Source organism: Hetaerina americana, unplaced genomic scaffold (assembly GCF_022747635.1).
Source record: "Hetaerina americana unplaced genomic scaffold, ioHetAmer1.1.p SCAF_2, whole genome shotgun sequence".
NCBI lineage: Eukaryota > Metazoa > Arthropoda > Insecta > Odonata > Calopterygidae > Hetaerina > Hetaerina americana.
Window position 1 is genome coordinate 16,631,653 of NW_027286763.1, and position 25,873 is coordinate 16,657,525.

General features: G+C 37.7%; 1 protein-coding gene across 1 annotated transcript in view; it reads right to left on the bottom strand.

Moving 5' to 3' along the window:
- The window catches only part of LOC139687582 (calphotin-like), a 105,928-nt gene extending 82,220 nt beyond the window's left edge, over nucleotides 1-23,708 (bottom strand). Inside the window, exon 1 of the mRNA XM_071584799.1 lies at nucleotides 23,646-23,708. Within this exon, the coding sequence (XP_071440900.1) occupies nucleotides 23,646-23,708 (63 nt within the window). The remainder of the gene's footprint in view (nucleotides 1-23,645) is intronic.
- Between the last annotated feature and the right edge of the window lie 2,165 nt (nucleotides 23,709-25,873).

A 25,873-nucleotide genomic window follows, 5' to 3' on the forward strand; every position in this document is an offset into this window, starting at 1 on the left:
GATGGGGCTAATAATGCATTTTCAATCGATGGTTTCCGGCGTAAATTTATGGAATCGATTCATATTGGAAATGAAAAACTAGAAACTTTGTGATTCCACTGAAAATGTATTACGATACGACCCGGGTTTCGACGTTCAATGTCATCTTCAGGTGAAGTGACGTTGTTGTTGTTGTGAACGTTGTCGTTCATCACTAAAGAGACATCCATTCCAAATTATGCTAGAGATTCACCTTAACTCTGTGAGTGATTTCCAATCCAGCTACACTAGTAATTTTGGTTCACTACTAAATTTGCCATAAGAACGTTTCACAAATCGAGCTCTCTATGCTGCACGTGATCCAATTCGGCAATCAATGCAACTTCATGAGGATCCCATATCCTAGCAGCATGATCAAAATGAGGCCTAACTTGTAAAATATAATAAAAGTTCTCTTTAACATTTTCGTCTCATTGCTTCAACATTTTTCTTATAAATCCTGTTTTTTTGTTAACTTGTCCCGCATATGTTTCACCCAGGAGAGGTTGTGAGTGAGGGTAACACATAAGTATTTAATTGAGTCTATACTTTCTATTTCCGTATTCCTGCTGTAGTAAGCGTTCAGGAGGAAATTGCTCTTTTTGAAAAATTCATTATTTCACACTTTTTTAAATTTAATTCTGATTCCCAAGTGTCAAACCAACGGTGTATAGCTAGCACTTTCGAAGTTTCATTTTTAATTATTGTATGATATAATAGGTCACCATTTATTAGTAATGACTATGGTTACGCATATTGTAGCTTCGTTAGTGGCGTTAGAAGCGAGAATATTTTTTGATGGTCCTTATATATGGAGCTGGATTTGTAAAACGTTGCTATGATAAACTTAGCAGCGTATCTACGATATTAGATCAGCTAGGCTTGGAATCATTAACGGAGTGAAGGTTGAATTACAGATTGAATCTCTCGTATAAATTGGAAGGAGATCTCTTTAGCAGTGATGTTGAAAATGTATTATTGCCATCATCGTACTATGGTAGGGGGGATCATGCCAATAAAATTAGAGAGATTAAGTGTAGAACAGATAGATTTAAAATGTCATTTTTTTCACGAACAATAGGGGATCATGATAACATTTTTCAACCACGGTAGGGTCATGTTCGAGTAAAATTATTCTGGTGTGTATTCAACCCCTGCCACACACCATAGCGGTGGCTTACAGGGTATATAAATAAATAGAATAAATATATTGGCAATTTTTTTAGGAAACTAAATATGAAATATCATGATGCTTTTTCGGATGTGATGATATTTATTTTTTATTTTTATTTTGTAGTAGTCTGCCAGCCGACGCTAGGATATGTGAATCATCCATATTATTCCATTTTACTCAGATCGCGCATAAAGTGAATAAGAAAAATACTCATAATAACTTTGAAGGATATTAGGTTTAGCAGTTATAAACATTTAAAATCTCTTGGTAGTGCTTTCTAAATACGTTAGTCCGCAGAAATGGTCAATGGAAATAAGAATTGAATAAAATAAATTGGTTTCAGAAAATAAATACTTGGTTATTCCACATATATTTTTTATTAAACATGACCCGGGTTTCGACTTACAAAGTCATCATCAGGTAAGTCGAAACCCGGGTCGTGTTTAATAAAAAATGTATGTGGAATGACCAAGTATTTATTTTCTGAAATGAATCGCTTCCGCAAAGTGACGCCTGAAACCATTCTATTAAAAATAAATTCGTTTTTAGCCAAGAAAATTTGTCGTCTTCATAAGCATGAATATAAGGTTAAAACCTTTTGTGCCCCTTAAGAAATTCAAATCGTCAACAGAAATATGTCACTCTTTACCACCTTAATACACCCGGCACCCTGATGCCATAGAATATGTAATTTTTCGAAATTACTCCAATCAATAATGACTTTTCTGGATATATTTTTAAAGTTCAGAAATTCGGAGAAATACTTCCTTATTAAAATTGGCAATAAATGTAATATACTTGTCATTGATACCAGTGCTATGACTGTGAAATGATGTGAAATAGTACATGAGAAAAAGATGTTTCTGGCACTACATAGGTCTACACCTAGACTGGATATAAGTATAGATTTCATTTCAAGCCTTGTTTATTAGATAAATCTATCTGTTAGACGATAACTCAATTCTTAGTCGGTGAATAGTGGACTTATTCATCATTTTCGTGTTTTATCAATCCGACAATTTAGGGCACATTAATAACATTAGAAGGCGTTCTTTATTACACGTGCCTGATGTCGTTAGTTCCTTAGACTACGTTTTTGTGTATCCGGTTTTCCGTCGCCAATGCCTGCGCAGCCAATCAGGACGTTGGTCGCCGCTGTCGGCTGCGGCACCGGAGTTGCCCATCTCTCTTAAATTTCATCGCGGGCTGCGGTGTCGCTCTTGTGGCAGCGAGAGCGAAAACCGACGCTCGCCGTCTGTCAGTTGTTCATCGCCCGTCAAAAAACACTGCGCACGACTCGTCGTCGTCTCCTGCAACCCCCCCCTCCCCCGATGACGAAGGCAGGACAACGGAGGTGTGTCGGCGGAAACGTAACACAAAACTGGATGCGTGGGAACATAGCTTTATAATGTTTCACTCTCGAGATTGGTTTGAGGAAATCAATAGTCCTTCGATCTTATTCGTGTGGCCTTTCATTCTATTTTTCTTTATATTGTGCCACATTAATTGTGTCACTAGGTTTTCCCAAAGCATCCTCTTGTTTCTCCACTTCTGTGTTTTATGTGCTGTTTGTGTCGCCTACTGTAGTACTTACAATAATATTGATGTTGATTCCACCCGTGTTTCTCAGTTCGGCAACCCTTTTGATATTCCGCTTTCACAAGGATTTCACTCTATTTAATTAAATGTTAAATTATTCTGATTCTAATTATTATTTAAGGCTCTAACCATACCATTCAACCATTCAACAACAAATTATACGAGTAGAATGACTAGAATCAGACCTTATCCTCATATTTAGTTAGAATACTGGGATATTTATTTATTTTATTTATTTATTTATTCAGTATAAGTCCGAAAACAGCACATTTTGGCCTTTACATCGAACTATTAACAACGATAACAATGGTCACATTTACAAACACCCAAGCCCTAGATGGAGCGAAACTCACCCAGGCGGGAATCGAACCCGCCCGAACCCTTGGAATGGCAGACGAGGACGTTACCCCGCCGCCACCGGGGCCAGCTAAATATATATAAATATAATATAATATAAATATAATTAAAACATCTAAGGACAAGAACATGAGTATCGATTTGTTGTATTTTTTCAGTTTTCTGTTTAAAACAAGAAAGATGATGAAGGTTTAAGATAAATATTATGAAGCTAAGACCAGCTGAAAAAATCACCCGAAAAAATTGCGCCGCAACGAAAACAGGGAAACTAACAAATATTTTCATGTGGAGTTTCTTAGTGGTTTGAGTCAATTTATATTAAACCTAATTTTAGAACAAATACACCCCAAGTTGCGGTACTATTTGCAAAATATTTTGAATTATTTATCAGTGTTCCATAAAATGCATTAAAAGTGTGAAGTAGAAGATACGACTAAAGGATATTATTGCGAAAGTCACAATTCTCCTTGGGGATCGGGATGATGCGAAGGCTAGCGTACTGGATTCCCACCCAAAGGGCCCAGGTTCGAATTCTGGAGACGACGTATCTTTGTCCCGTTCCCTACTTGAGGTGCTTTGTGGAGAGCACTTTAAGTCAAGACGCCATCTGTCGGATGGGACGTTAAGCTGCGGATCCCTTGGCGCCATTCCATATGAGTAAGCTGATGCCGACGCCAGGTTTCTACCCACCCTTCCTGCTTTTTCATTCATCCCTTATCTTGAAAATGACCTCAGCTTTCGGTCGCCTCCCCTAAATCAACTACTACTTAAAGCATCTGATTTGACCGGCGCGCAACTTTCTCCCTACGATTTTCCCTCTGATGTCTCAGAAAAGGAAAATTTAAAAATCTGCGTATAAAATAGATAAATTCGGCATTCGCTCTATTTATGCGAATGAGTCGGGTACCACATGATGGTCCTTCTAGTGGCCGTATTTATAAGGAGGAAAAGACACTACAATCCGCATGTAAACGACGTTTTATACATTTTTATTTAAAGATTCAATAAACAGAGTGAACGGAATAAGAACGCTCACCCTCAGCTGTGGGCATATTGGTGGCTGAATAATGTTAAAATTTTTGTTTACACTTTATTTCATTTTTATTTTATTTTTGTTAGTTAAACAAATTTAGTAGCTTCAGGCGTGATGTGGTGGAAGTCGAACATAATGAATAACTGATCGTAGCACTTTTCCACTTGATGATGATGAAACCCGGTCGTAAAATAAAACAAACAAAAATATCAAGTGAAAAAGTGCTTCGATCAGTTTTTGTTAGTTAAACTAAGTTTTTGTTGATTTTTTGCTTGCATTTGGACTTTATTTATCAAGGAAAAATTCTACAAAGTTTAGCCTGTAACAATTAATTATATCGGTGGTTTATGATGGTTCAGATTTAGGTTTATAACTCAATTTATTCATTTTATTATGATGAAAATAAAATAGTCCTTCACGGAAATCCGCGTCAATTTTAATTTTTAAAATTTTATCAGAACTCCCGATATTTTTCAATGTTTTATTTAGGGACGTCATTGTCACATGATTAAAAAACACGAAGCGGCCACTTTCTGTTGAATTGATAGATTCGGTGGATAGATTATGGACCCAGTATAATCAGATCTTTTACGTTTAATATGAAAGTTGAATATAAAATTTCGTGGCGAGGAGGATCGCAGTTTTTGAGTCCCCACGTCAAAAACCCCGTCGCATACGCGTAGACACCCAGTGAAACAGTCACTCATCACTTAGTCAGTGGTTTAAACATGATCGGAAACCATAAATAAGGTGTTTCCCGTTAAATCTAGGCACAATTTTTTCATGAAGATAATACGTTCCCATTACAATGTACTAATTTAGTATTTCCCTCCTCGTTGTGGGGCCGATGGAAACAGCTTCCGCCGTCCTGAAGGCGTCCTATTCGCGTCAGGTGTGTTAATACACTTCGGGCCTGTAGACGCCGGCAGGATGGCCGCTGAAACTGCCGCAATAAATTATTGCTAAAATAACCCTGGAGGGAATGCCAAATACCACCTGGAACGCTTCATTTGGGATAGCCTTCAAGTCTGCGGTGCAATTTTGTTAGATGTCTTGAATAGATTGAAATCGGTGTCCTTTCAAGGTGGACAAGTAAATTGAACTTTTATTTCAACTTGGGAATTAGGAAAAAGTACACTAAAGGAAGATCCGGAGGGCAACGCGGCTAGTGGATCACAGGTATGTTGATTGAACTTGGTAACAATCTATGATGTGTACGCCGGGGCGTTGTCGTGATGAATCCACCAAGACTTGTTGTTCCACATTTGTGGTATCTTCTGCCTAAAATTTCTGTCAAAATGATGAAACACGATCAAACACCAACCGTGTGGTGCGAGCGCGCTGCGACGTACAGTCAGTTCAGGAAAAAATTGTTCCCGATACTTTATATCCATACCCTGTACGTTCTCCAAATTTATTCACAAAAAATATATGTGGAAAAACGAGTTAAGAGAAGTGAAATAATTTTTTTAGCATTTCTTAATTTAACACTAGAATGCAAGAAATTTCTTTCTCTCTCGCCCCTAGAAGGACGGGCATGGCAAAATTGTTCCTTATTAATTATCAATGGTCATGAATTGAGAAATGGTTACATCGTAACCAGAGAGCTAGGTTGACTGGTATGGGGTGATTGCTCAATAAACTACTTTCGACAAAAATACTTTTCCCCCTTTGCGCTGAAGGACAGTGTTAATCCATTAATGTTCGTGGGAAAAAATTACATCTCTTGTAGACTTTATCACTAATTTTATTCACATGGTCTTATCTACCAGGTTAAGATGGGGCTAATTATTCATTTTCAACTACATTGCCATAGAGACACTTCCAATTTACGAAAGAGAGTTAATCAGTAAATAATCCTTGGCTTTGAGAGTGATTCCCAAGCTAGTCCCTTTCTGTCCACTTCACCTTTTCCATCCTTCGTATCACCCTCATTTCCAATGCCTTCAACCTATTCCTAGCATGCTGCTTCAATGATGATATTTATTTGCCGTAAGAGTCCACACTCCATATTAAAGATTATCGAGCATTTTCTCAACATTCTTACTCAACGTTCAAGTTATTGGTTCCCTCCTCCTTGTAAAAACATCTTCCCCTAACGCAATTCATCGCCTTTTGGCCCCACTACCTTGTCCATTATGGTCCAAAACACTCCCAAGATAGGTAAGCTGTTCCATCTACCCTAGTTTATGAACTCATATTTTGATATTTAACGTAGCATTTCTTTCTTCTTTGTGAAAAATCCTATACATTTGTTTTTTTTTACATTTATTTTCATCTTATATGCGAACCTGGCTTTCCAATGCACTCAGCAGTACTTACAGCCTGTTTTCTGAGCTAGATCATCAGCAAACTTATGATTTATTTTTTCCGACGATTTTGTGTGTTCCCCATCGAATTTCATTTTTGTCCTCAGTTCTTCTCATGCCTCTTTTATCATTTCCTCCACATATATAGTACGTTGAACAGCGCAGTTGACACAGATGATACTGAACTGCCTAACTCCTCTTCCTAGCACTGTGCATCTGGAAACTCCATCCGTCACTCGCACGAGAGAAGTCTGAAGAATGTGTAGGTTGCGCATAAGTCTCCTATCCCTCCAACTTACCCCTATTTTCTGCAATAAAGTCAATAATTCTACTTAATTCACTCTAGAAAAAACCACTTTAGAAATATAGAATAATTTATCCTAATTGTATCCTATGTTCGTCTCTATGAGGGGTTTTATTACCGCTATGTCATTTAGCGGGCCTCTCACTTTCCTGAAGCCAAATTCATCATCTTTTAACTAATCATTTGCCCTGCTCTCCACCATTTGGTTGATGATCCTGAGAACCACTTAAGCTGCGCGCGAAAACGAAGTTATTGTTCTGTGGTCCTCACATATGGCAACCTTTCCCTTTTTCGGAATAGGAAATAGCACTGCCCTGACGAAATCTTTTGGCCGATTTCCTCCCTCATTAATGCTACGAATTAGTCCATGAGAAATCTTCCCCTGCCTTATCCTAAACTTTTAAGTAGTTCCGCTGGAATGTTGCCTACCGCCTCGGCATTTTTTATTCGAATGACCGTATGCTCTTTTTATCTTATCGTCCAGTATGCCCACACCTAAGCTATCTTCATGCATGTCATATTCTCTTTCTATGTCTAACTTGGCTGCCCTAAGTTCTTCACTATACAGTTCTTCTGTATACTCCTTCCATCTCTTTTGGATCTTTTCTGATTCCACAATTTTTTTCTTCCGTATCTTCGATTGTTATCACAGATTTTCCCTTCTTGATTCCGGGCATTGCCTTCCTTTTTAATAACTTTATGTATTTCCAATAATTTTACTTCCACTATCAATAATATTGCTCTGCGTCTTTCGCCATGCTTTTTTCGCTCCGTTCATTTCTTGCCTAATTGTATAATTGAACTCTATGTACTTCCTTCTACATACCTTTGCATTTGCATTTTATATTTCATTATCTCGTCTATTTTTCAAAGCATCTCACCCTTATATCGTGATTCCCTTGTCCTTCGTCTACTCTATATTCCTATAGTATCGCTTGCGACTTATAATATTCCATTTTTGACGTTTCTATTTTTTCTCTATACTATCCAGCTTTCAGTCCTCACTCTTAATTTTCTTTGCAGCCTGCTGATACTCATTTCTGGTCTTACCTGCTACCTAAACTGTCTTCCTTGTTCGATCTTTTTTAAAGAATTTCGTGAGATGACGACCGCGGAAGGCATCCGTCTCCCGCTGCTGGGAACGGCACGCAGTCAGTTGGACCGTGTCCCGTAGTTGCCAGGACTTATTTTCAGTATGTTGCTCATCTTAAAAATCATGGGATGAATGATTGAGATGATTTCCCTTTGCTTTCCTCGATCATTGAGTGATTGTCTCCCGTTAAAAACAGTATTAAATTACATATACCGCTAATCTCCTTGCATGCTCCACTCACAAGGGCCCTTTGTTCGATATTGGGTGACGTCCATTGGCACTGCCCCAAGCTTCACCCAAGCGGGGTGTTTTTTGGTACCAGATCTTCGTGGTATGATGTGGTACTTTTATTTACTGATATTTGAATATCACGTGACTGAGTGTGGCGTAAGTTGCCAAAGAAGAGCTTAAAGTATATCTATTTACTTCTTAAATCCGCCATGAATGACAGTAAAAGTTTGATTAATTAATCCATTATTACAAATATAATGGCATACTACCACTCCCATAACTGTGGTATTTTATTTTGAGATAGAATAGAGGGAACTGTTTTTAATCATCATTTGACCAAGATAAAATTTATTAAACAATTTGATACGATATTCACTTCCATTAAAACAGTTCATAGTATCAGGCAAAAAGACAATTATATTTACTTTAGCCTATGGTAATATCCGGAATTTTCTCATTTTTTAACGTCTAACGGATTTAATTTTCCTTTTAAATCGACAAATACCCAATTTTTCCCTCAATACAGGGAAATCCCCTCGGAAAAACTACTTAGTGGAATCGACGAAAATTTGTTTTATTCACCGTTACAAGTTTTTACTTCTACGCAGGGTGAGGTAGAAATTCATTGCAATTCATATCATACTACCTTACCTTGTTTCTTATCTTGAAAAATGTTTGCATGCCAATCGAACCCAGGTTCGATGTATGAAACAACTGCAGGTATATGGGGACTCTACGAAGTCATTTATTTTCTTGCCTGAAGAAGACAAAATTCCACTCCAAGGTGACACCGAAAGTTATTAAGTACCTGATTTTCTTCTATTATGCATTATTGTGAAAATGCAATTATTTCTTCAGATTTGCACACGCAATTTATTTCTTAGAAAAATAATATGACGGAATATACGAGAAATTATCACAAATAGAACATCAAGAGAAAAATTTGGGCCCGGAAGTTAGTTATGAAGCGGCAAGCCTGTCAGGTAGCACACCGAGAATTAGCACTAGATGGGTGGATAAACGTCTTTATTCGGGCGAAATCGAGACCATATTATCCCCTCTTCCATTTAACCTTTCGTCAAGTACATAACAAAAGTTTTAAACATAAGAGGATATGTAAAGCGATGTAAAAGAAAAAGAAAAGAATGGTAAAGTCATATACATAATTGAAGAAATAAATATGTGATTTTGTGGGAAAAACCTTGGGAGTTCAAACATGAAGGCCCTAATAAAGGCCATGCAGAAAAACACCCGGAAATATGAGGAAAACTTCCGAAAATTCTGCAAGATAGTAAAAAAATAAATAAATAAAGTACAATAAATACTCATACAACAGTGTGAGGTACAGTACAAAACAATATAGTAATGCATAAACAATACGATATACAATCGAGTATGGTAAAATGAATACATGTATGAATACACAGACATACCTGTACATAATAAAGTAAAATAAGATATCACATGTTTTACATCAAGGTGAAGTTGATGATAAGAAATGGTGCAGGTAAAGAGGGATTGAGATGATATACATATGTCTGCATAGGAATAGATTCATAGATAAGTGTTTTCGTCGTGTAGAATCATTTTAATGTATGTTTTATGCTATGTAATCTGTTTTTGAATGAAGTGAGTGATTGACAATTTTTGATGTCCTTAGGCAAAGTTTTCCAGAGTCGACAGGCTGTTGCATGAAAAGATTGATAGTAAGTTACTGTGTCGTGTCGAGGTATTAAGTTGATATTATTTCCCCTGATGTTGGCACTGTGCATACTGTTAATTTGGACAAGTTTATCATATGAGTACTTAGGTAAATAATTATTTTTGCTATGTTGCTAAGAGAAGTGAGGGTATATGCAGATTCCACCTATCCTCAAATTTTACCCATTTAAGTTTACAATTACTTCCAGAGACATAGGATAGGGAAGAATACAGGGCTGCAGTCAACAAGCAATCGAGCAAACACTTAATCTTAATAATTAATGATGAAAGTGCACGCACTAATTAATGTTTGCAATGCATGGGGAGGCCTTAAAAAGTGAAACGATGGAAAATGCCTGGATCAGATTAGCGATGTGGTCACCGTTTATCTGCTTCACGGGCCAAGATTTGTTTACTGGGCCTTGGCCGAACTCCTCTTCCTGTGTGGCGCAAAGAGCGTAAGTGATCGTTCGTTCCCCGAGTAGAGTGGAGTACCGTGTACCTAAAGGACTCCGTACTCTTCACGCTTATCACCCCGAAAATCGCAAGGGCAGAGTGAATCCACCCGGAATGGGTGGATGCAGGTAGCGAGCCTAACTTACGCATTCCCCCCTTTTCTCCCCCGAAGAAGGGAGGGGAAAGCTTTTTGACGCTCAATCTGAAGAGAAAAAAAATTCTTTTAAGAGTCCCAGAACAATTTATTGCAATGCTTAACTTTTTATATTTTAAGTATTTAAATAAAGTAAATTTATTGTTTTCATCTCGAGTCTGTGAAAAAATAAGTATGTACTATTTATTTTCTGTAGGAAGTTCATGTAAGATTGTGCTTTTAACCACACTCTCGATAAAATAAGAAAATTTTGAAAAAAATAAATATTCTGTCGAATGTAATAACCACGAGTCTCACGATTTGAAAAAAACTCCCATTTAGTCGCCAATGCTTGTTTGTGCTTCCTTCCCCTTAAAAAGTCCCTTTTCTTATCTCTTACATTTCTCGCATTGACTGCCAAATATGAATGGTTACCGTAGCGAGTCGGCTATCGTAAAATTTTTATCATCACTAAAAACAGTCGAGATAGAAACTAATTTTTATTTGTCTTATTTATCTTAAGACTTCTTCACGTAGTCATCATCCAGAGTTATGGATTTCTCCCAGCTTTTCATTGCCTTTCGAAGGCTGTTGCTGTACAGGACCTGTAGAACTCGGTAGATTCCGTCGAAAACTATTGTTCCACCTCTTGAATGACGTCATTTTTGTTGTCAAATCTCCAACCCCGCAATGGTTTCGTGAGTTCTGAAAACAAGGAAAGTGCTTGGGGAGAGATCGGAAGAATAGGGTGGATGCGGAAAAATTTCAAAGGCACAACGAATTTATTTCCGGTCGCGCCGTTTGTTCTGCAACGGCATCAGTAGTCGTAGAACCCAGCGTGCCTTTGACATATTGGTCAGTTTGAAAATTCCTTTTCCACCTCACAACTGAACTCACCTCACACCTTTTCCTTTCCTCACACCTGAATCTACCTTTTCCACCTCACCTCACACTTCATCACATTACGAGCCCCTATCTTCTCCATATTGCGAATTACTTCAATCTACGGCGTCGGTTCATTTCATCCTTGACACAAAACAAATCAGTATTAACAGCTGTAATTTACAACAATGTGTACATAAGAATCACTCAATATGTAGAATATACTCTATCCAGATATCTCGGTAATTTTTAGTAATAATTACTTAAAAACGATACCCTTACGTAAGTCGATATGCCCGATATGACGTGACCTGCAAAGTATTTCGTTAAAAATCAGCGCTTTCTGGTCGTGATGCTTCGTTGGGTTTTAGTGTGTTTCCCACAAGCTCCATAAGTTTATAGAACGAAACTAATTACTGCCGTTTTTGTGTAAATCCGAGAGTTAAAGATGTGCGCGCATGGAGGCGTGAGGCTCGGCCGCCCACGCCCACCACAACGCCGCCTCCCGCCCCCCAACGCCTCCTTTCCCCCCCCTCCCTCACCGCCACTTAATTGCGCACTCGTGGCTGGGGGGTCTTCTCCATGAAACCGGTCGTCGACGCGAGCATCTTGGAAACTCGTGGGGAGGGCACACCGCGGCGAGGAAGGGTGGCAGGGGACGGCTGTGGGGAGCGTGGGGTGGGGATGCCTTCTGCGTCGGAAGCTTTCCACCTTCGCGCGAGCGGACGACAGCTGCGAAGTGCTTCCGTGTCCATTTCACCTCTCGAGCAAAAGCGCTGGAGGGCGGCAGCGTTTTAATTCGTACATCATATTAATTTGGTGAAATTTCCTTCCACGTATAATATTAATAAAACGCTTCAGTTTTGCCGGCGTTTTGATCAACTACTTCGAGTGAAGTGAATTGCAATATTTTCTTTCGGCTGTTGGCCTAAACTTAGAGAAAAAAATTTCCGATATTTTCTGAGACGGGTGAGGGAGGCCATTGAAAATATCCCAGTTGAAATTCGATAATTTCAACTGGGAAGATGGCTACTCTCTGTCAATTCAATTTTCTTTGACAGAATTAGAATCAAAATTTTCAAAATCAGACATTATACTCAACGGTATAGTGAATTAGTTAATAAAAAAAACCTTCAAAGCAGTTTCAAACGTGTCTGAGTAAAATCTTGCATGAGTTATCTATTGATATACGATATATTGATATCTCGTACTTAGAAATAGATTAGGATATAACTTTATCAAATAGCCCCACGTGTTGTCATAACAACCATTGCTATAAGGTTTTTTAAAGCTCTAATTTCCGGTAATTTTCTTTGAATATTTTTAAATAGCGTATTATAGCGTAAATTCATGTGATGATAAAAAAATAAGTGATTACATTTTTAATTTGTAGAATCCCGAACGATTTTTGGGTAATTAAAATTGGGAGTGATCATTATCCGCAGGCAGTCGGTGCTGAAAAAAAGACTTCTCTTATTTCAAATCCGTTAAATAGTACTTTTATATTATGTGTTCGCATAAAGGGGTCTTTGACAAAGCAAACTGCTCGTTTCCATGTATAGGCAGGGACCTTGATCGGATAACCGCATAATATGAGATGCGCTTGTATAAAAGTGTACTAAAGAAAGAGCGAGGAGACTCTGAACTATTTTGTTTTGCTAGACGCCAGTTCAACCTTTTAAGCATTTTCAAACCAAATTAAATATTTATGCTTAATTAATATTAAATTACTGCAGGCTTTCAAAGTACGTCAGAAGCATTAAACATGTTTAATAAAGTCAATTATGAGCAATAAACATGGAAAATTTTTCACGAAGGTTCTAGTTGCGACATTCCGGTCCTACGAGGGTTGCTATTTATATTTTCAACCTAAAAATGAAAAGACAATAACTTATTGTTGAAAATGGCTTTGTTGTTTTTTGAATTATTCTCCATGATAATCAGTAGACTTTTGCATGCGCTTGAACCAATTTTCGTAACACTTTTTCCACTCCGATTGAGGTACCTCCAAAACATGGTTTTGGAATGCATCAACGGCTTCTTCAGGCGCCGAAAAACGTTGGCCACACCATTTCGTCTTGATAAACAGAAATAAAAAGAAGTCATTTGGTGCTAAATCAGGGCTGTATGGAGGATGACCCATCAATTCGACGTTTTGGCCAATCAATTAGGTAGTTGTTTCAGCCGATCGATGAGAGCTTGCACTGTCATGATGAAGAATGATCCTTCGTTGCCGCTTTTGTTCCGTATTTCACCAATTACTTCTGGCAAACCAATGCTCATGTACCTTTAAGAATACACGGTTCTACGTTGCTCTAACAGTACGGTTGCCACATTTCCAGTTACTGCGAAGAAACAGGCGATCATTTGCTTCGATGTGCTTCGTGCACCAATCAATTTTTTCGGATTTGGCTCGTCTTGGAAGACCCATACAGTGGATTGCAACTTCGTTTCGTGCTCATACGCATAGACCAAAAATTCTTCCCCTGTTTAGATGTAATACACAGCTTTTGATGCACCGCGATTGTATTTTTTGAGCATTTCTTTGCACCAATTGAAACGAGAATCTTTTTGAGATTTTGTCAAATTATGTGGGATCCAACGCGAACAAATGTTTTTCACAGCTAAATGTTCATGCAATATCTTATTTATGCTCGTCATACTAATCCCCAAGGATGCTTCAATCTCACGATATGTCACATGACGATCTGCCTTTACTAGTTCTTGCACCACGTCAATGTTTTCTGGAACAGCAACTGATTTTGGACGACCTTCACGACTTTCGTAAGTGAGCGAATGGCGGCCATGATGGCATACTTTATACCAGAGTTTCACAGTGGCAAAGGCTTTATCGCCAAAAGTGGAAATAAGTTGAATCCTGCCTAGATAATCCACGCCGAAAGTCGGAAAAAATCATTGCACGAAAGTGTTCACGAGTCAACTCCTGGTCGCTGGAGGGCATGATAATTATAAGGCTAGATAAGCTAGTTAGCTAGGGATCGATAGTTGAGGTCATTGACGACATTAGTGTTAGGTTGGAGTATGACGTTCTGGAGGTGGAAGGAAACTCTCCGTCGACATTAGCTTACTCTTAAAGATAGGCACCAAGTGGTCCAAATTTAAACGTCCCAACGGAGGAATGGTGTACTCAAATGAACTGCTTTCCGCATAGTACCCCAAGAAGGAATCGAGATAATTCTGGAAAAACTCCGCCACCTCTGGGATTTGAACCCTGGCCTTCATATGATGATTCGATAGACATCTAGTACATTAACCACAGCAACATCCCCTGAGGAGACTTTTCTCTTCGTCGACCATGAACGTAGGTTGGATAGCATGAAACGTTTTGAGGTGGAGATAATATGTATGTATAAGCTAAACAAGAGGAAGTCCAAATTAAACGCAATGGTTGGAGGTTTTTCCAAACTAAACAATATGTAAGAACAAATTACGATGTCCAAAGCTTTAAGAAAGGCTTCCGGACGCTGAGAGAATAGGATGGAACCATATCTTAATCCGCCTCGCGTTTTTCAAGAGCCTTGGCTGCGTTTGGACTCCTTACGCGAGGGTCGATGCAGCGTGGAGGAACGGGACTAGACATTTTTTCCTTACCTTAAACGGCCTCCGACACGCACGATCGGTCTGATACCATTGAAAATATGAAGGTGAACGATTTGGGCAGTCGGGGGCATCCAATTCGCCTTAGTAATGTGGACGACAATTTAATTTAGTCGGTTCATTCTACTTTTAAGGTTAGATTAATTAATTCTACGCTTTTCGTCGGCCAGTTTCCTTACCTGTCTCAAGGCTTAAAAGTAAGCAAGTTCGACACTACATTTTTGTTTGCCCATTGAATAATGACACAAGGTTACCGGGTTAAAATCGGGGTGGTACCAAGCGATGTGTTTATCGTGGGTGTCGGACCTCCACGAGGAACACCAGTTGGCCTAGGGAAAGAGCTGACCTCCTTAACAAGGCGTGTGAACTCATGCTCCTGGGATTAGTAATAGGTGGTTAATACCAACTTTATGCTTGATTACTGCAGGTAATAGAGTAGACTACACCAATTCACGATAACCATTCCACACACATTGCCTTTCTCTACCCCTACGCACTCATTTGCATCTTCAGGACTGCTGCCATCTTCCCGCGCTCTGTTCGAAGGCTCCATCACACTCCTCTCGCTTCTTTCCGCCAATTTTGGACGTAAATAAGATCTCAGAAGAGCATTTCAAACACAGCTCAAGATTTTATTGATAGGAGTTGGGAAGCAAATGGCAATAACGTATATGGGGTGGTCAGAAATATTATTACAATGTGGAATTCTTATTATATCTAGGAATATGCACTTCCTGAGATCCCCTGAACGGTTTCTTTTATTTACCCATAGAGTGTACATGGGTGTCTTCATCCACTCATGCATATGGGAGTGTTCATATAATTTGTATTTGGCCTGAAGTAGTTGACATTTATATTTTGTTTTCTGAATTTTATCAAAAGTCCTCGTTAAATGATAAAATAAAGAGATAAAACGGAATTAAAAATTTTAGAGAAAATGTGTTCTAACAAATTTCACTTCTCAAGTTATGTTTAGGATTTGTTACATATAAGAAAATATTCAAATATTCATATGCCACTAGTTAATTATTTCTGTGCAAGGCTTTAGTGGATTTATGTTTTTGTATCGGGCAACAAATTTTCATTATATTCTTATTTTCGTTGATTGTTTAATTAATTCGAAGGACTGCTGTGATAACATTCAACTAGAACCATTTTCACGAACCATCAACACATTTAAACTGTTTAAGTTAAACAATTATAGTTATTTAACAAAAGAAAATACTTCTATATGATTCAACTTAAGATACTCCTATAAGTTCGAGTATCCTTCAGCCATCATTTTCGCAATAATAATTGTGAGGGAATAACGAAGGCAAATAGATGCGGAGAAGAATCTATAAAACCATGATATATCTTTGCTGATATATTCGTAAGAATGGATCATTAAGAACACAATTGTATGAGTTCATATAGCTATACCTAACATCTAATTATTAATATCTACTAACACTAGATCGTAAAATATGCTGGGTAAAGTTTTCACAGTGTACGCAGAAAATTATGCATTTCATATTAGAACTATAAAATAAAATTAATTACACATAGTTTAATACACCATAATATGGCACATTTATAAGATAAAAATAATGAGATGGGGCAGGAAATGTTCTTAAGGAGTGCTGTTCCTTTCTGTGTGGTGTGATATAAATTAGAGAATACGAAACATAAAAAAATAGCAGTCATCTTACCCATTTGAGCTTAATAGAAGTGCCATTGAACTTCTTCACTTAGCAACTTGAGAGTGCTAATCTGCCTTCCATTATGAAGTTGTGTCGAGTTTTTTTTTGCGAAAACATTGAAGTCTTCGCTTCTTTTATATGCCTTCGTAGGAAGCTTTGAAAGTGTTTGGACATAATTTTGCATTTATTTCTGTATTTCTTTCTTTATTTTATTTCTGTACTCGTATTTATTTTCTGATGGAATTAGTATATCTATTGAAGAGACTGAGAAAATAAAGCAAAATGTGGAACATTCTGAAGCAAAGTACTCCACAAGACCCCGTAAATAGACTGAAATATTAAAGGAAGAACTGATATGGAAGTCAACGGATTAATTACGTGGAACCGGTACTGAAGACGTCAGTGTAAAGAGCATGTATGAGTTAAGACGGCGGAGATTAAGAGCAGAGCCAGTGGGCTTCGATGCTCCAATAATTCAAGCTAGAATTATACATTTATTGCCACTCGGTCAGTGGAAATTTCGATTCCCCATAATGCTGCACACATTTCAAATGCAAAGAGATGCTGAACTAACTATGATGAGGCCATGGAAAATATTAAAATGATATCGAGGGATAAATTAAAGTTAATTTTCACGGATGTAATTTAAATTCAAAATGATGAGCATTCAATTAGCACAATAGTACTTAATCCTCGACTAAAATAACTGGTCATAAAATAACTAACGTCTAATATACATATATTCGTGAATATATTTTTTTGTCGTAATATTACTTATATTCCTATCTTATTTTCGATTTAGACACATTACTTTATTTAAAATGATTGAGCAAATGATTCAGTGTGGTTAGCCCCTCCAAGGCGTTGGTCATGGTATTAGAAACCTTGCTCAAGGCTTTTACTTCTCTTTGAATGTGTTAATTATTTTCATTAAGGAGAAAAAAATAGAGCGGAATAACGTTTCGCGGGAAGTTGAGAAATGCGGAAGGCTTTTGTGATTTAATGGTTCTGTCGGCGCTACACCGCCGAAGACAATGTAATGGGAAGTATTGCGACACCGTGAAATCGCCCATAAATGTAGGTTGCACGTATTTGACACCCTTTCAAAAGAAAAGTCCATTTTGAATAATATGTGATTCAACGCTCTATAGAAACATATGATAAAATGTATTAATGACATTAGTATCTTCATATTTTCTTCCTATAAAGTGATGAATGGCAATTAAGTGTTTGCCATTTACATACATACATGGTGATCTGCAAGCAACCGCTGTGTGGCAGTGGGTGGTTACACACCAGACTATTCTTTAAGAATTTTCTATTACGAGGGTCATCCGGAAAGTAGTACCCGTTCGTGCCGCATGAAGTGCTGACGACGCGAGTAGCCGCTGGACGAGGTCAGATAGCTTCAGTGGCTTGTCTGCCTTCTCTGAGCCAAGTTGCGTGACGCTAGCATTGCCTGTGTTGTTTCTGTGATTGTTTACAATGTTTAAAAAAATTGAGAACGCCGCCAGTTGTGAAGTGAGGGCAGTGATTAAATTCCTCAATGCAAGAAACGTTCGCCCATGTGATATTCATCGCCAATTAAAGGAGGTGTATGGAGACAATGTAATGGACGAGTCGTCTGTTCGGCGGTGGTGTCGCAACTTCAACATGGGGAGGGGGAACACACACGACGATGAGCGTTCGGAGAGACCGTCTGTCATTACAGACCAACTGGTGAGCTCAGTTGACGAATTCGTGAGGAACGATCGGCGCGTCACAATTGATGACATCTGTGAGCATTTTCCCAATGTTTCTCGAACAATTGTTCATGAAATTGTTAAACACCATCTGCATTATGCAAAAATTTGTGCAAGATGGGTCCCTCGCGTATCTCAATGAGCTGGCGGCGAAGGACTATGCAGCAGGAATACAGAAACTTGTCACACGTTATGACAAATGCCTTAATTTGCTTGGAGATTATGTTGAGAAGTAGTTTAAAGTATCCTCTTTCAAATAAAATTTTTTATGTTTGTTAATATTTACTTTTGTGTCTTTATTTCACGAACGGGTACTACTTTCCGGATGACCCTCGTACATTTTGCTCTGCATTAAAGGCAAAAATATAAGTGCTTTTGATTCTAATTCCAATCATTCCAGGGGATCGAGATGGTGCGGGGGCTAACGTACTGGCTTCCCACCCTGAGGGCGCGGATTCAAATCCCGGCGGTGTTGAATATTTTTCAGAGGTATCTCGATCCCTACTTGAGGTGCTTTGTGGAGGGCACTTTGAGTGAGTACGCCGTCCGTCGGATGGGACGTTAAACTGCGGACCCCTTGGCGCCTTTCGTAAAGAGTAGGCTAATGCCGACGCCGGGTTTCTCTCCACCCTTCATCCTTTCCTGTCCATCCCCTATGGCGCAAATGACCTCAACTGTCGGTCGCCACGTTAAAATGAAATGTAATCGAGATATGGGTTTATAAACATAACTGTTTTGGGTGAAAATGCAAAATGAGATGGACATTTAAATTTCAGTGAGTGAGAAAAAAAGCAAATAAGAACGCATCATAGCAGGGTTGGGTGATAAAAGGTGGAAATGGCTGCAGTAAAGGGGGAGGCGTTATGCTTGAGGAAACACAGTGCGTAGTGAAATCAGGGGGAGGAGAAAGACAGCATGTCTTTGGAATCATATTTATAGGTCAGTAAAAGCATTCAACTGCCTTTCTTTCAGCGTTTTTATGGTTTATTTCTTATGAAAATTAAATCTACATTCATTAGGATATATCACTTTCTAAACTTTCAAACGTTAAGGAATGAAGAGAAAAAGAAAATGCACAGAGATATGCAAATGTAAAATACGCATAGGGTGAGAAATGAATTGTCAGTAAATATTGTTAAAAAAGTTGTTGGTCTGCAATTTTAAGCTCGGATATACAAAAGGGGTCCACAAAAATGACATTCATTTTCATATTGTTCTTTATAATGATTTTAATACTATATCATATCGAATATTCCATTTCACGGGAATTTAATATCCATTACGTAGATTTAATGTCCGCCGTAGAAAGTGAACGTTAATAGCATTGAAACCTAAGTGAATGTGTATTTTCATCCATGCGATCATGCATTTGCATGCTTTCACCATAACTGTATTCTGTGAGAATTCCTTCTTCTAATATAGCAAAAAATCAATAGAATTTTCCAGTTTAAAACGATATGTGATTAAGATTTAAACCGTTGACTTCTTATTTGCCAAATGTGATACTTTTTAATGGAAAACATCACCGTTTTTGACATAAAATATCTAATAACGACAGAATCTACAACGTCATCATGAGTAATACTGATGCCTGTGCACTTTGTTCACTAATTTTTTCCGGTAATGCCGTTAAGCGTCGGAACCCTGGCCTTGTATTATATATTTTCAATCAAAAAACTAAGTATTCCGTTTATTAATGAATCCCTTTCAAAAGCCGCCAAGAACTTTCTGTTTGATATTTTTTATTGTACGAGAACAATTGAATTTCAATTAAAATTTTTTTCTGATAAAATTTGCACACAAAGCAGGGAATTTCAATCCTGTAACTCCTCTTTCGGCCCTTCATAAGGTGAGCATAAGTAAACAGGGTTTCCCACGTACTTATCATTCTTTCTCGGATATATTTGAATGAACTTGGCAGCTGGCCTATTACAAAGTAGACATTATTTTTGTTGTGAACTTCCAGTTAGCCAACTTACTTTCTTTTTCTACCCACAACCGATTTGTTTGTTGTTTTACCAATCATTTTGGCAGCAAAATATCCTCTGCCCTCTTAATTCACAGGGCCCACTACCAAATGTTTCCATTTTCCGGTCACAGTACTGTAGTGTACAGTACAGTAATGAACATATATATATGCACCTCGTTTAAATTCTTCTTGAAATTCTATTTTCCAAAAAAGAAAAATTAGGTATTTACTACTAAGTTCTTAAGAATGTTATGCATTTGAACCTATAATCCCTATTTCTCTATTAGTTCCCTTTTAAGCTGTACCTTTTGAAATAACGAAAAAAGTATGGCTTATTACTGCCAGCAGGCCCAAAACTATTTACTAAGTTATCAATGGGAATAATCAAATTTCAGATAAATTTAACATTTTTCCAAATTCATAAATTAGTGCCACTTTTATTTACTGCTCACAGAGGAACATTTACAGGTAGTCTAGTAATTCCAAATCTTAGAAAATACTCCCCATTCGGATGCATAGGTACCATTGTCAGATACTGTTACGTTTATTGACACATTGAAGATAAATAAGGTGTAATCAATACACGGAGAAAGAGGGGCTGTGACTGGATTGAAGGCTAAAGAAGGCACAATTTGAGTGGTGTAAAAATTACTTTTATTGAGCTGTCTTAAATTTTCCTGAGTGACAAATTAGGAGCAGCCTTTTGCAAAAGCATAATAAATAAACGAAAGTAAAACAGAGTCAAAAATAATTTTAAAATCGATAAAATAGATGTCTAATATATAAATTTAATAGAGAAAATGTGGAAAAAATGGGTAGACAAAAATAGACATTGTTCCATGGAAACATCTCAGCTACATTCCATTAATCGCTCATGAGAAATGGGCTGTGGCAGTGATTGCATACATGCTGGAGATATTGCACTTGATTTGGAGATAAGATAATTGTGATTTTCTAGAAATTACGATAAATAGGTAAACATGACATCGTCGCATCGAGAATATTTTGTCACTTCAATCCCCCCTCTCTCCATCGTAATGATTCTAAATGCATCAACCCTACCGTCTTTCTCACCCTTTCTTCATTCCATTGCTGCTTTCCTTCCTCCCATTCCCACGCCACCAACGATTCAGCACTCCGAGTGTCTCTACCGCCCCTCCAACTCCCCCTTCCCTTCCCCAATTTACAAACCGCTTTATCTTCACATCACCACCAACTGTTTTTAAATCCCTTAGTACCAAATCATCCTCTAGCTTGTCCATTTGTGTACATATATATATATATATATAGTTCGTCCTTTATATGTGTTCCTATCCCTTTTCCTTATATCTGTTTCTGTATATATGAGTATATATATATATATATATATATATATATATATATATATATATGTATGGATATATATGGAGCCATATATATATATATATATATATATATATATATATATATATATATATATATATCTGTATGCATATATATGGATATATATGCATATATATATATATATATTTATTTATTTATTTATTTATTTATTCATGAAATAAGATGTCAAAAATTGTCCCGAAATTTCGTTCTCCTTGCATAATGAACAATTGCGCATGCATAAGTGTAAAAATGTGTACCTATTCGCACCTTACAATAATTCATGCAGTTATCTTTAAAACATATTCCTCATCTGATGGTTGATTTTTTCTTGATTGTGCAAAAGAGTGATTGATTCAGTCTCATGTTCTTTAATACAAAAATACTACTCTAGTCATTAATGTTTTATTGCATTCAGTTTTACGCTAATGTTAACCATTAAGTTCCAATGAATTCTTGACGACTATGATAGGGGGTGGAAATTTCGAAAAGCGAGGCATAGGATAGAAAAGAGTAGATAAATTGGAAGGATTGGATCTAGAACGTACGTGAATTATACTAGTGTTGAATTTCAAGCGGGGTGTAGGATTGCAATATTACTTAGTATCTTGCCCTATCAAAAACCACCTTGACTGGAAGACTATTATTTATAATGCTAATTAGATACGAGGGTAATTAGAAATTTTCTCAGAATGGAGCAGAAATAAACCATGTACCTCAGTTATTTTTTTTATTTTTAATGTAGTCTCCTTGCACACTAATTCACTTGGTCCAGCGATGTTCCTTGAAGAGAATTCCTAGTTCTTTGAAGATAATCTCCGTCCACCGAGGAAAAGTTTGAGCTTAGAGAGTAGATAGAAATCTGATGGAGCCAAATCAGGCAATTAAGACGGGTGTGGCAGCGATTCGTGTCTTATTTTTCACGTATTTTGGTCATGGCAACTACACTTATTGGTAAGTATGCATTGTGTTGATGAAAGATGAATTTATTCTTAGCCAAACCAGGATATTTTTCTCGTATCTTTTGCAGTGGCTGGTCGAGGAGGTCAACTTAGGATAAACAGTAATTGACTGACCAGTAAGTATATAAATAATCAGCAAAATCCCTTTCACATCCGAGAAAATTAAAGTCATTACCTTCCCGGGCGACCGTATTGACTTAGTACTCTTTGGCGGTATTAAATCAACATATTTCCTCTGATTTCACTGCTGTTATGTATGTATGTATGTAGTATATACATACGAGATATAATATGCGTATATACTATAACTACCCAGTTCAGTAGACCCAAGTTTCATCTGCGGTCACAAATTGGCAGAGAAAATCTTGTTGGTTGCTCTAAAAATGGGTCAAACATTGCGCGAAAATTTCCATTCTGATACATTTGCGATCCTGCATCAATAGTCGCGGGACCCATATAGCAGATTACTTTATCATACAATAGTAGTATAAAAAGTATCGCGAAATATTTGATGAAAATAGTTTTCTTTAAGATAGAACGCTTCTAAATTCTTCAAATTACTTATTCTTTAAAGTACCTTGAGCTTGAGACACACTTTTACCAGCGGATTTTCCACGACTCAAAGGCTCCCTGATATGCGGATTCCGGAAGGTCCTTAAACTTCTTGCAAGCTTCTTTGACGGCACTTAGGGTCCAATAGTAGTGTCCTTTAAGGAAGGATTCCACTTTTCGGAATAGGAAATTGACTGTTGGTGCAAAGTCGGGTTGGGGAAACGTCGTGATGACGTAACAGAAGACCTTCGTCGGCGGACACTCGACTCTGGTTATGGTCATCCGTCAAGATCTTCCGAACGAGTTTAGCCCATATTATTTGTAGCGCCAAATTTTTAGTGATAATTTTGTGCGTTGTCATCATATCAATGCCAATAAGATCTTTAAAAATGCGCACACTTAATCTACGGTCTGAATTCAGGACTTCACGCACAAGTCAGGGAAAAATTGTTACCTTTTTATGCAAACCTTGTATCCAATTGCTAAAATGTGATATGCCCGATCAGATGACACCCCCACAGCTTCAGCCATTTCTCGCAATTTCAGTTGACGATCCTCCATGACCATTTGATGCACTTTTGAATTTAATTCCTGGGGTAGTGGCACATTTTGGCCGTCCACTACGCGGATCATCTAAGCTGTCCCGATCGATTTTAAACTCATTTGTCCGCTTGGAAATATTTAAATATGAATGAGCAGAGTCCCTCAGAGTCTTCTAAAAGACGGCATGAAATATCTTTTCTGTCAAACCTTTCTTTACGAAGTATTTAATCACTGCTCGAATCTCAATGTGTTCCATCTTCACAAATCACTACACAGGAACAACAACAAAGAGGCGTCCGCACCATAGATCTCTTCCCAGAGCACTGACGCGTTACCTGTTTACTCATAAGTACTTACCTATTACTACGCGGGAAATTCGTTGCGTTTTCGCTGACATCTGGTGGTGTTTCCGAGGACCTTTATCACTCACCTCGTATTTATGATGTTATTAACACAACAGGTACGATTCAGTTACGATTGATTGATATTTACGAGGACATTTGGATAGTTTGTGACGCTAGGAGCTACTCTAAGAGCTGTGCAACCGAAAAATTGATTCGCAGTGACAAAATAAGGGTATACCAGGACTTGAAGAGCAGGGTTGTGAAGACTAGCTCATCATTTTCTTAAGTAAGAGCGGTCAGCATGATCATCCTGTGCGCTGGGACCATACAGGAAAACCGATCGTTTTTTTCATGATAAGTCTAAATTAGAGGGTCGCATGATATTAAATGCATGCCATCGAAAGAAGAACTCTGTTGAAATACCCTGAGTAATCAATGTGATTGAAATTGGTTTGGAGTAATTTTTTTGTTAGCAATCATTTTATATTTAATACCCTGTAAAACTACACTCAAAAACAATTATTTTTTTCAAGTCCACGTAAAATATAGTGTTAGAATTAGCAGCCTCTGCTATTAGCCTATTCTAAGATATTAGCCTTAGATTAATATACTGCAGATTAAAATAACTACCTCAGTGGTTACATAAAATATCCTGCATACTTATCATTTTTATCGAACTTTATGGGAATCTCACTCCTCACGATAGAATGTACTGAGTAAGAGAACTTTTCAGGATTGATTACTTTCTTTTAAATCCGGTTGATGATGGGCAAACATCTGACACTCTCTCGAAATGAATGCCATATGATCTGCTTCAGGAGGAATTTTGTTTCTCCCCGCCTCGAATCCTATTGATCGTTGAAAATGGTTCGCAATTCCATCGCTTTCGTAACTTCCTTTGACGCCGAGTCATGGAGACGAGACGGGGGGTCTGCTCACGTCCCTTCTGGGACCTATGATTGTAGAGGGAGAGAGAGAAAGGTGCACCACTCCACTAACTTTCTCCTGAACAAATTCCAAATAACCCACACATCCACGAGGAAAAAAACCCTCTCAAGGCTTTCACTCACGCACCCAAGTATTGATAAAGCATCCCATTAATTAATCAAAGTGAAAAATGGGACGATTTTCATTAAGTGGTTAAACATTAGGCTCTTGGAATCTGCGTGAACTCAGAATCACTTCCCGCAATTATTTCCAAGTGGAAATGAAAAAGCACCGGAAGTTTCTTGCGCAAGTAGAAGGAAGGCGTTTATTATCGTTACGTATGGTTTTAGTCATTAGTCTTTTTGTGGAGCACGCATTGAATTCTGAATCACATTTTTAATCGCCATTTTGGAAGATTTTACTGACCTATTAGCAGGCCATACAATGACGTCAATTTTTAAAATTTTAAAACCTCCATAAGACGCACAGCTTGTGCACATTAACTGAAATTTGCCGACGAATCTGCTCACGAATGTAGGCGGAACATTTTAATTTATCCATTTATTTTAATTTTTACGATATTTTTAGCGATTATTTCATTAATCGTAGAGGCCTCAAATTCTTCCACTTCATATCTCCATTGAGAAATTGATAAATCTCTCTCCCACTCTCTGAGTGCGAATAATTTTGGTATCGCTGGGCTGGATTATATCATATCATGAATTGTGACAATACTCAACACAAACAACCGCTAACGAAGGCCACCTTTACGTTTTAAGAATTCGGGTTTTGGGGTTAGGTGGGCCGATGCATGAAAGATTTGATATCTTCAAGCCGAAAATAAGTAGAGAACTATCTCGGTAGAAGTCCCATCGTTTTCAC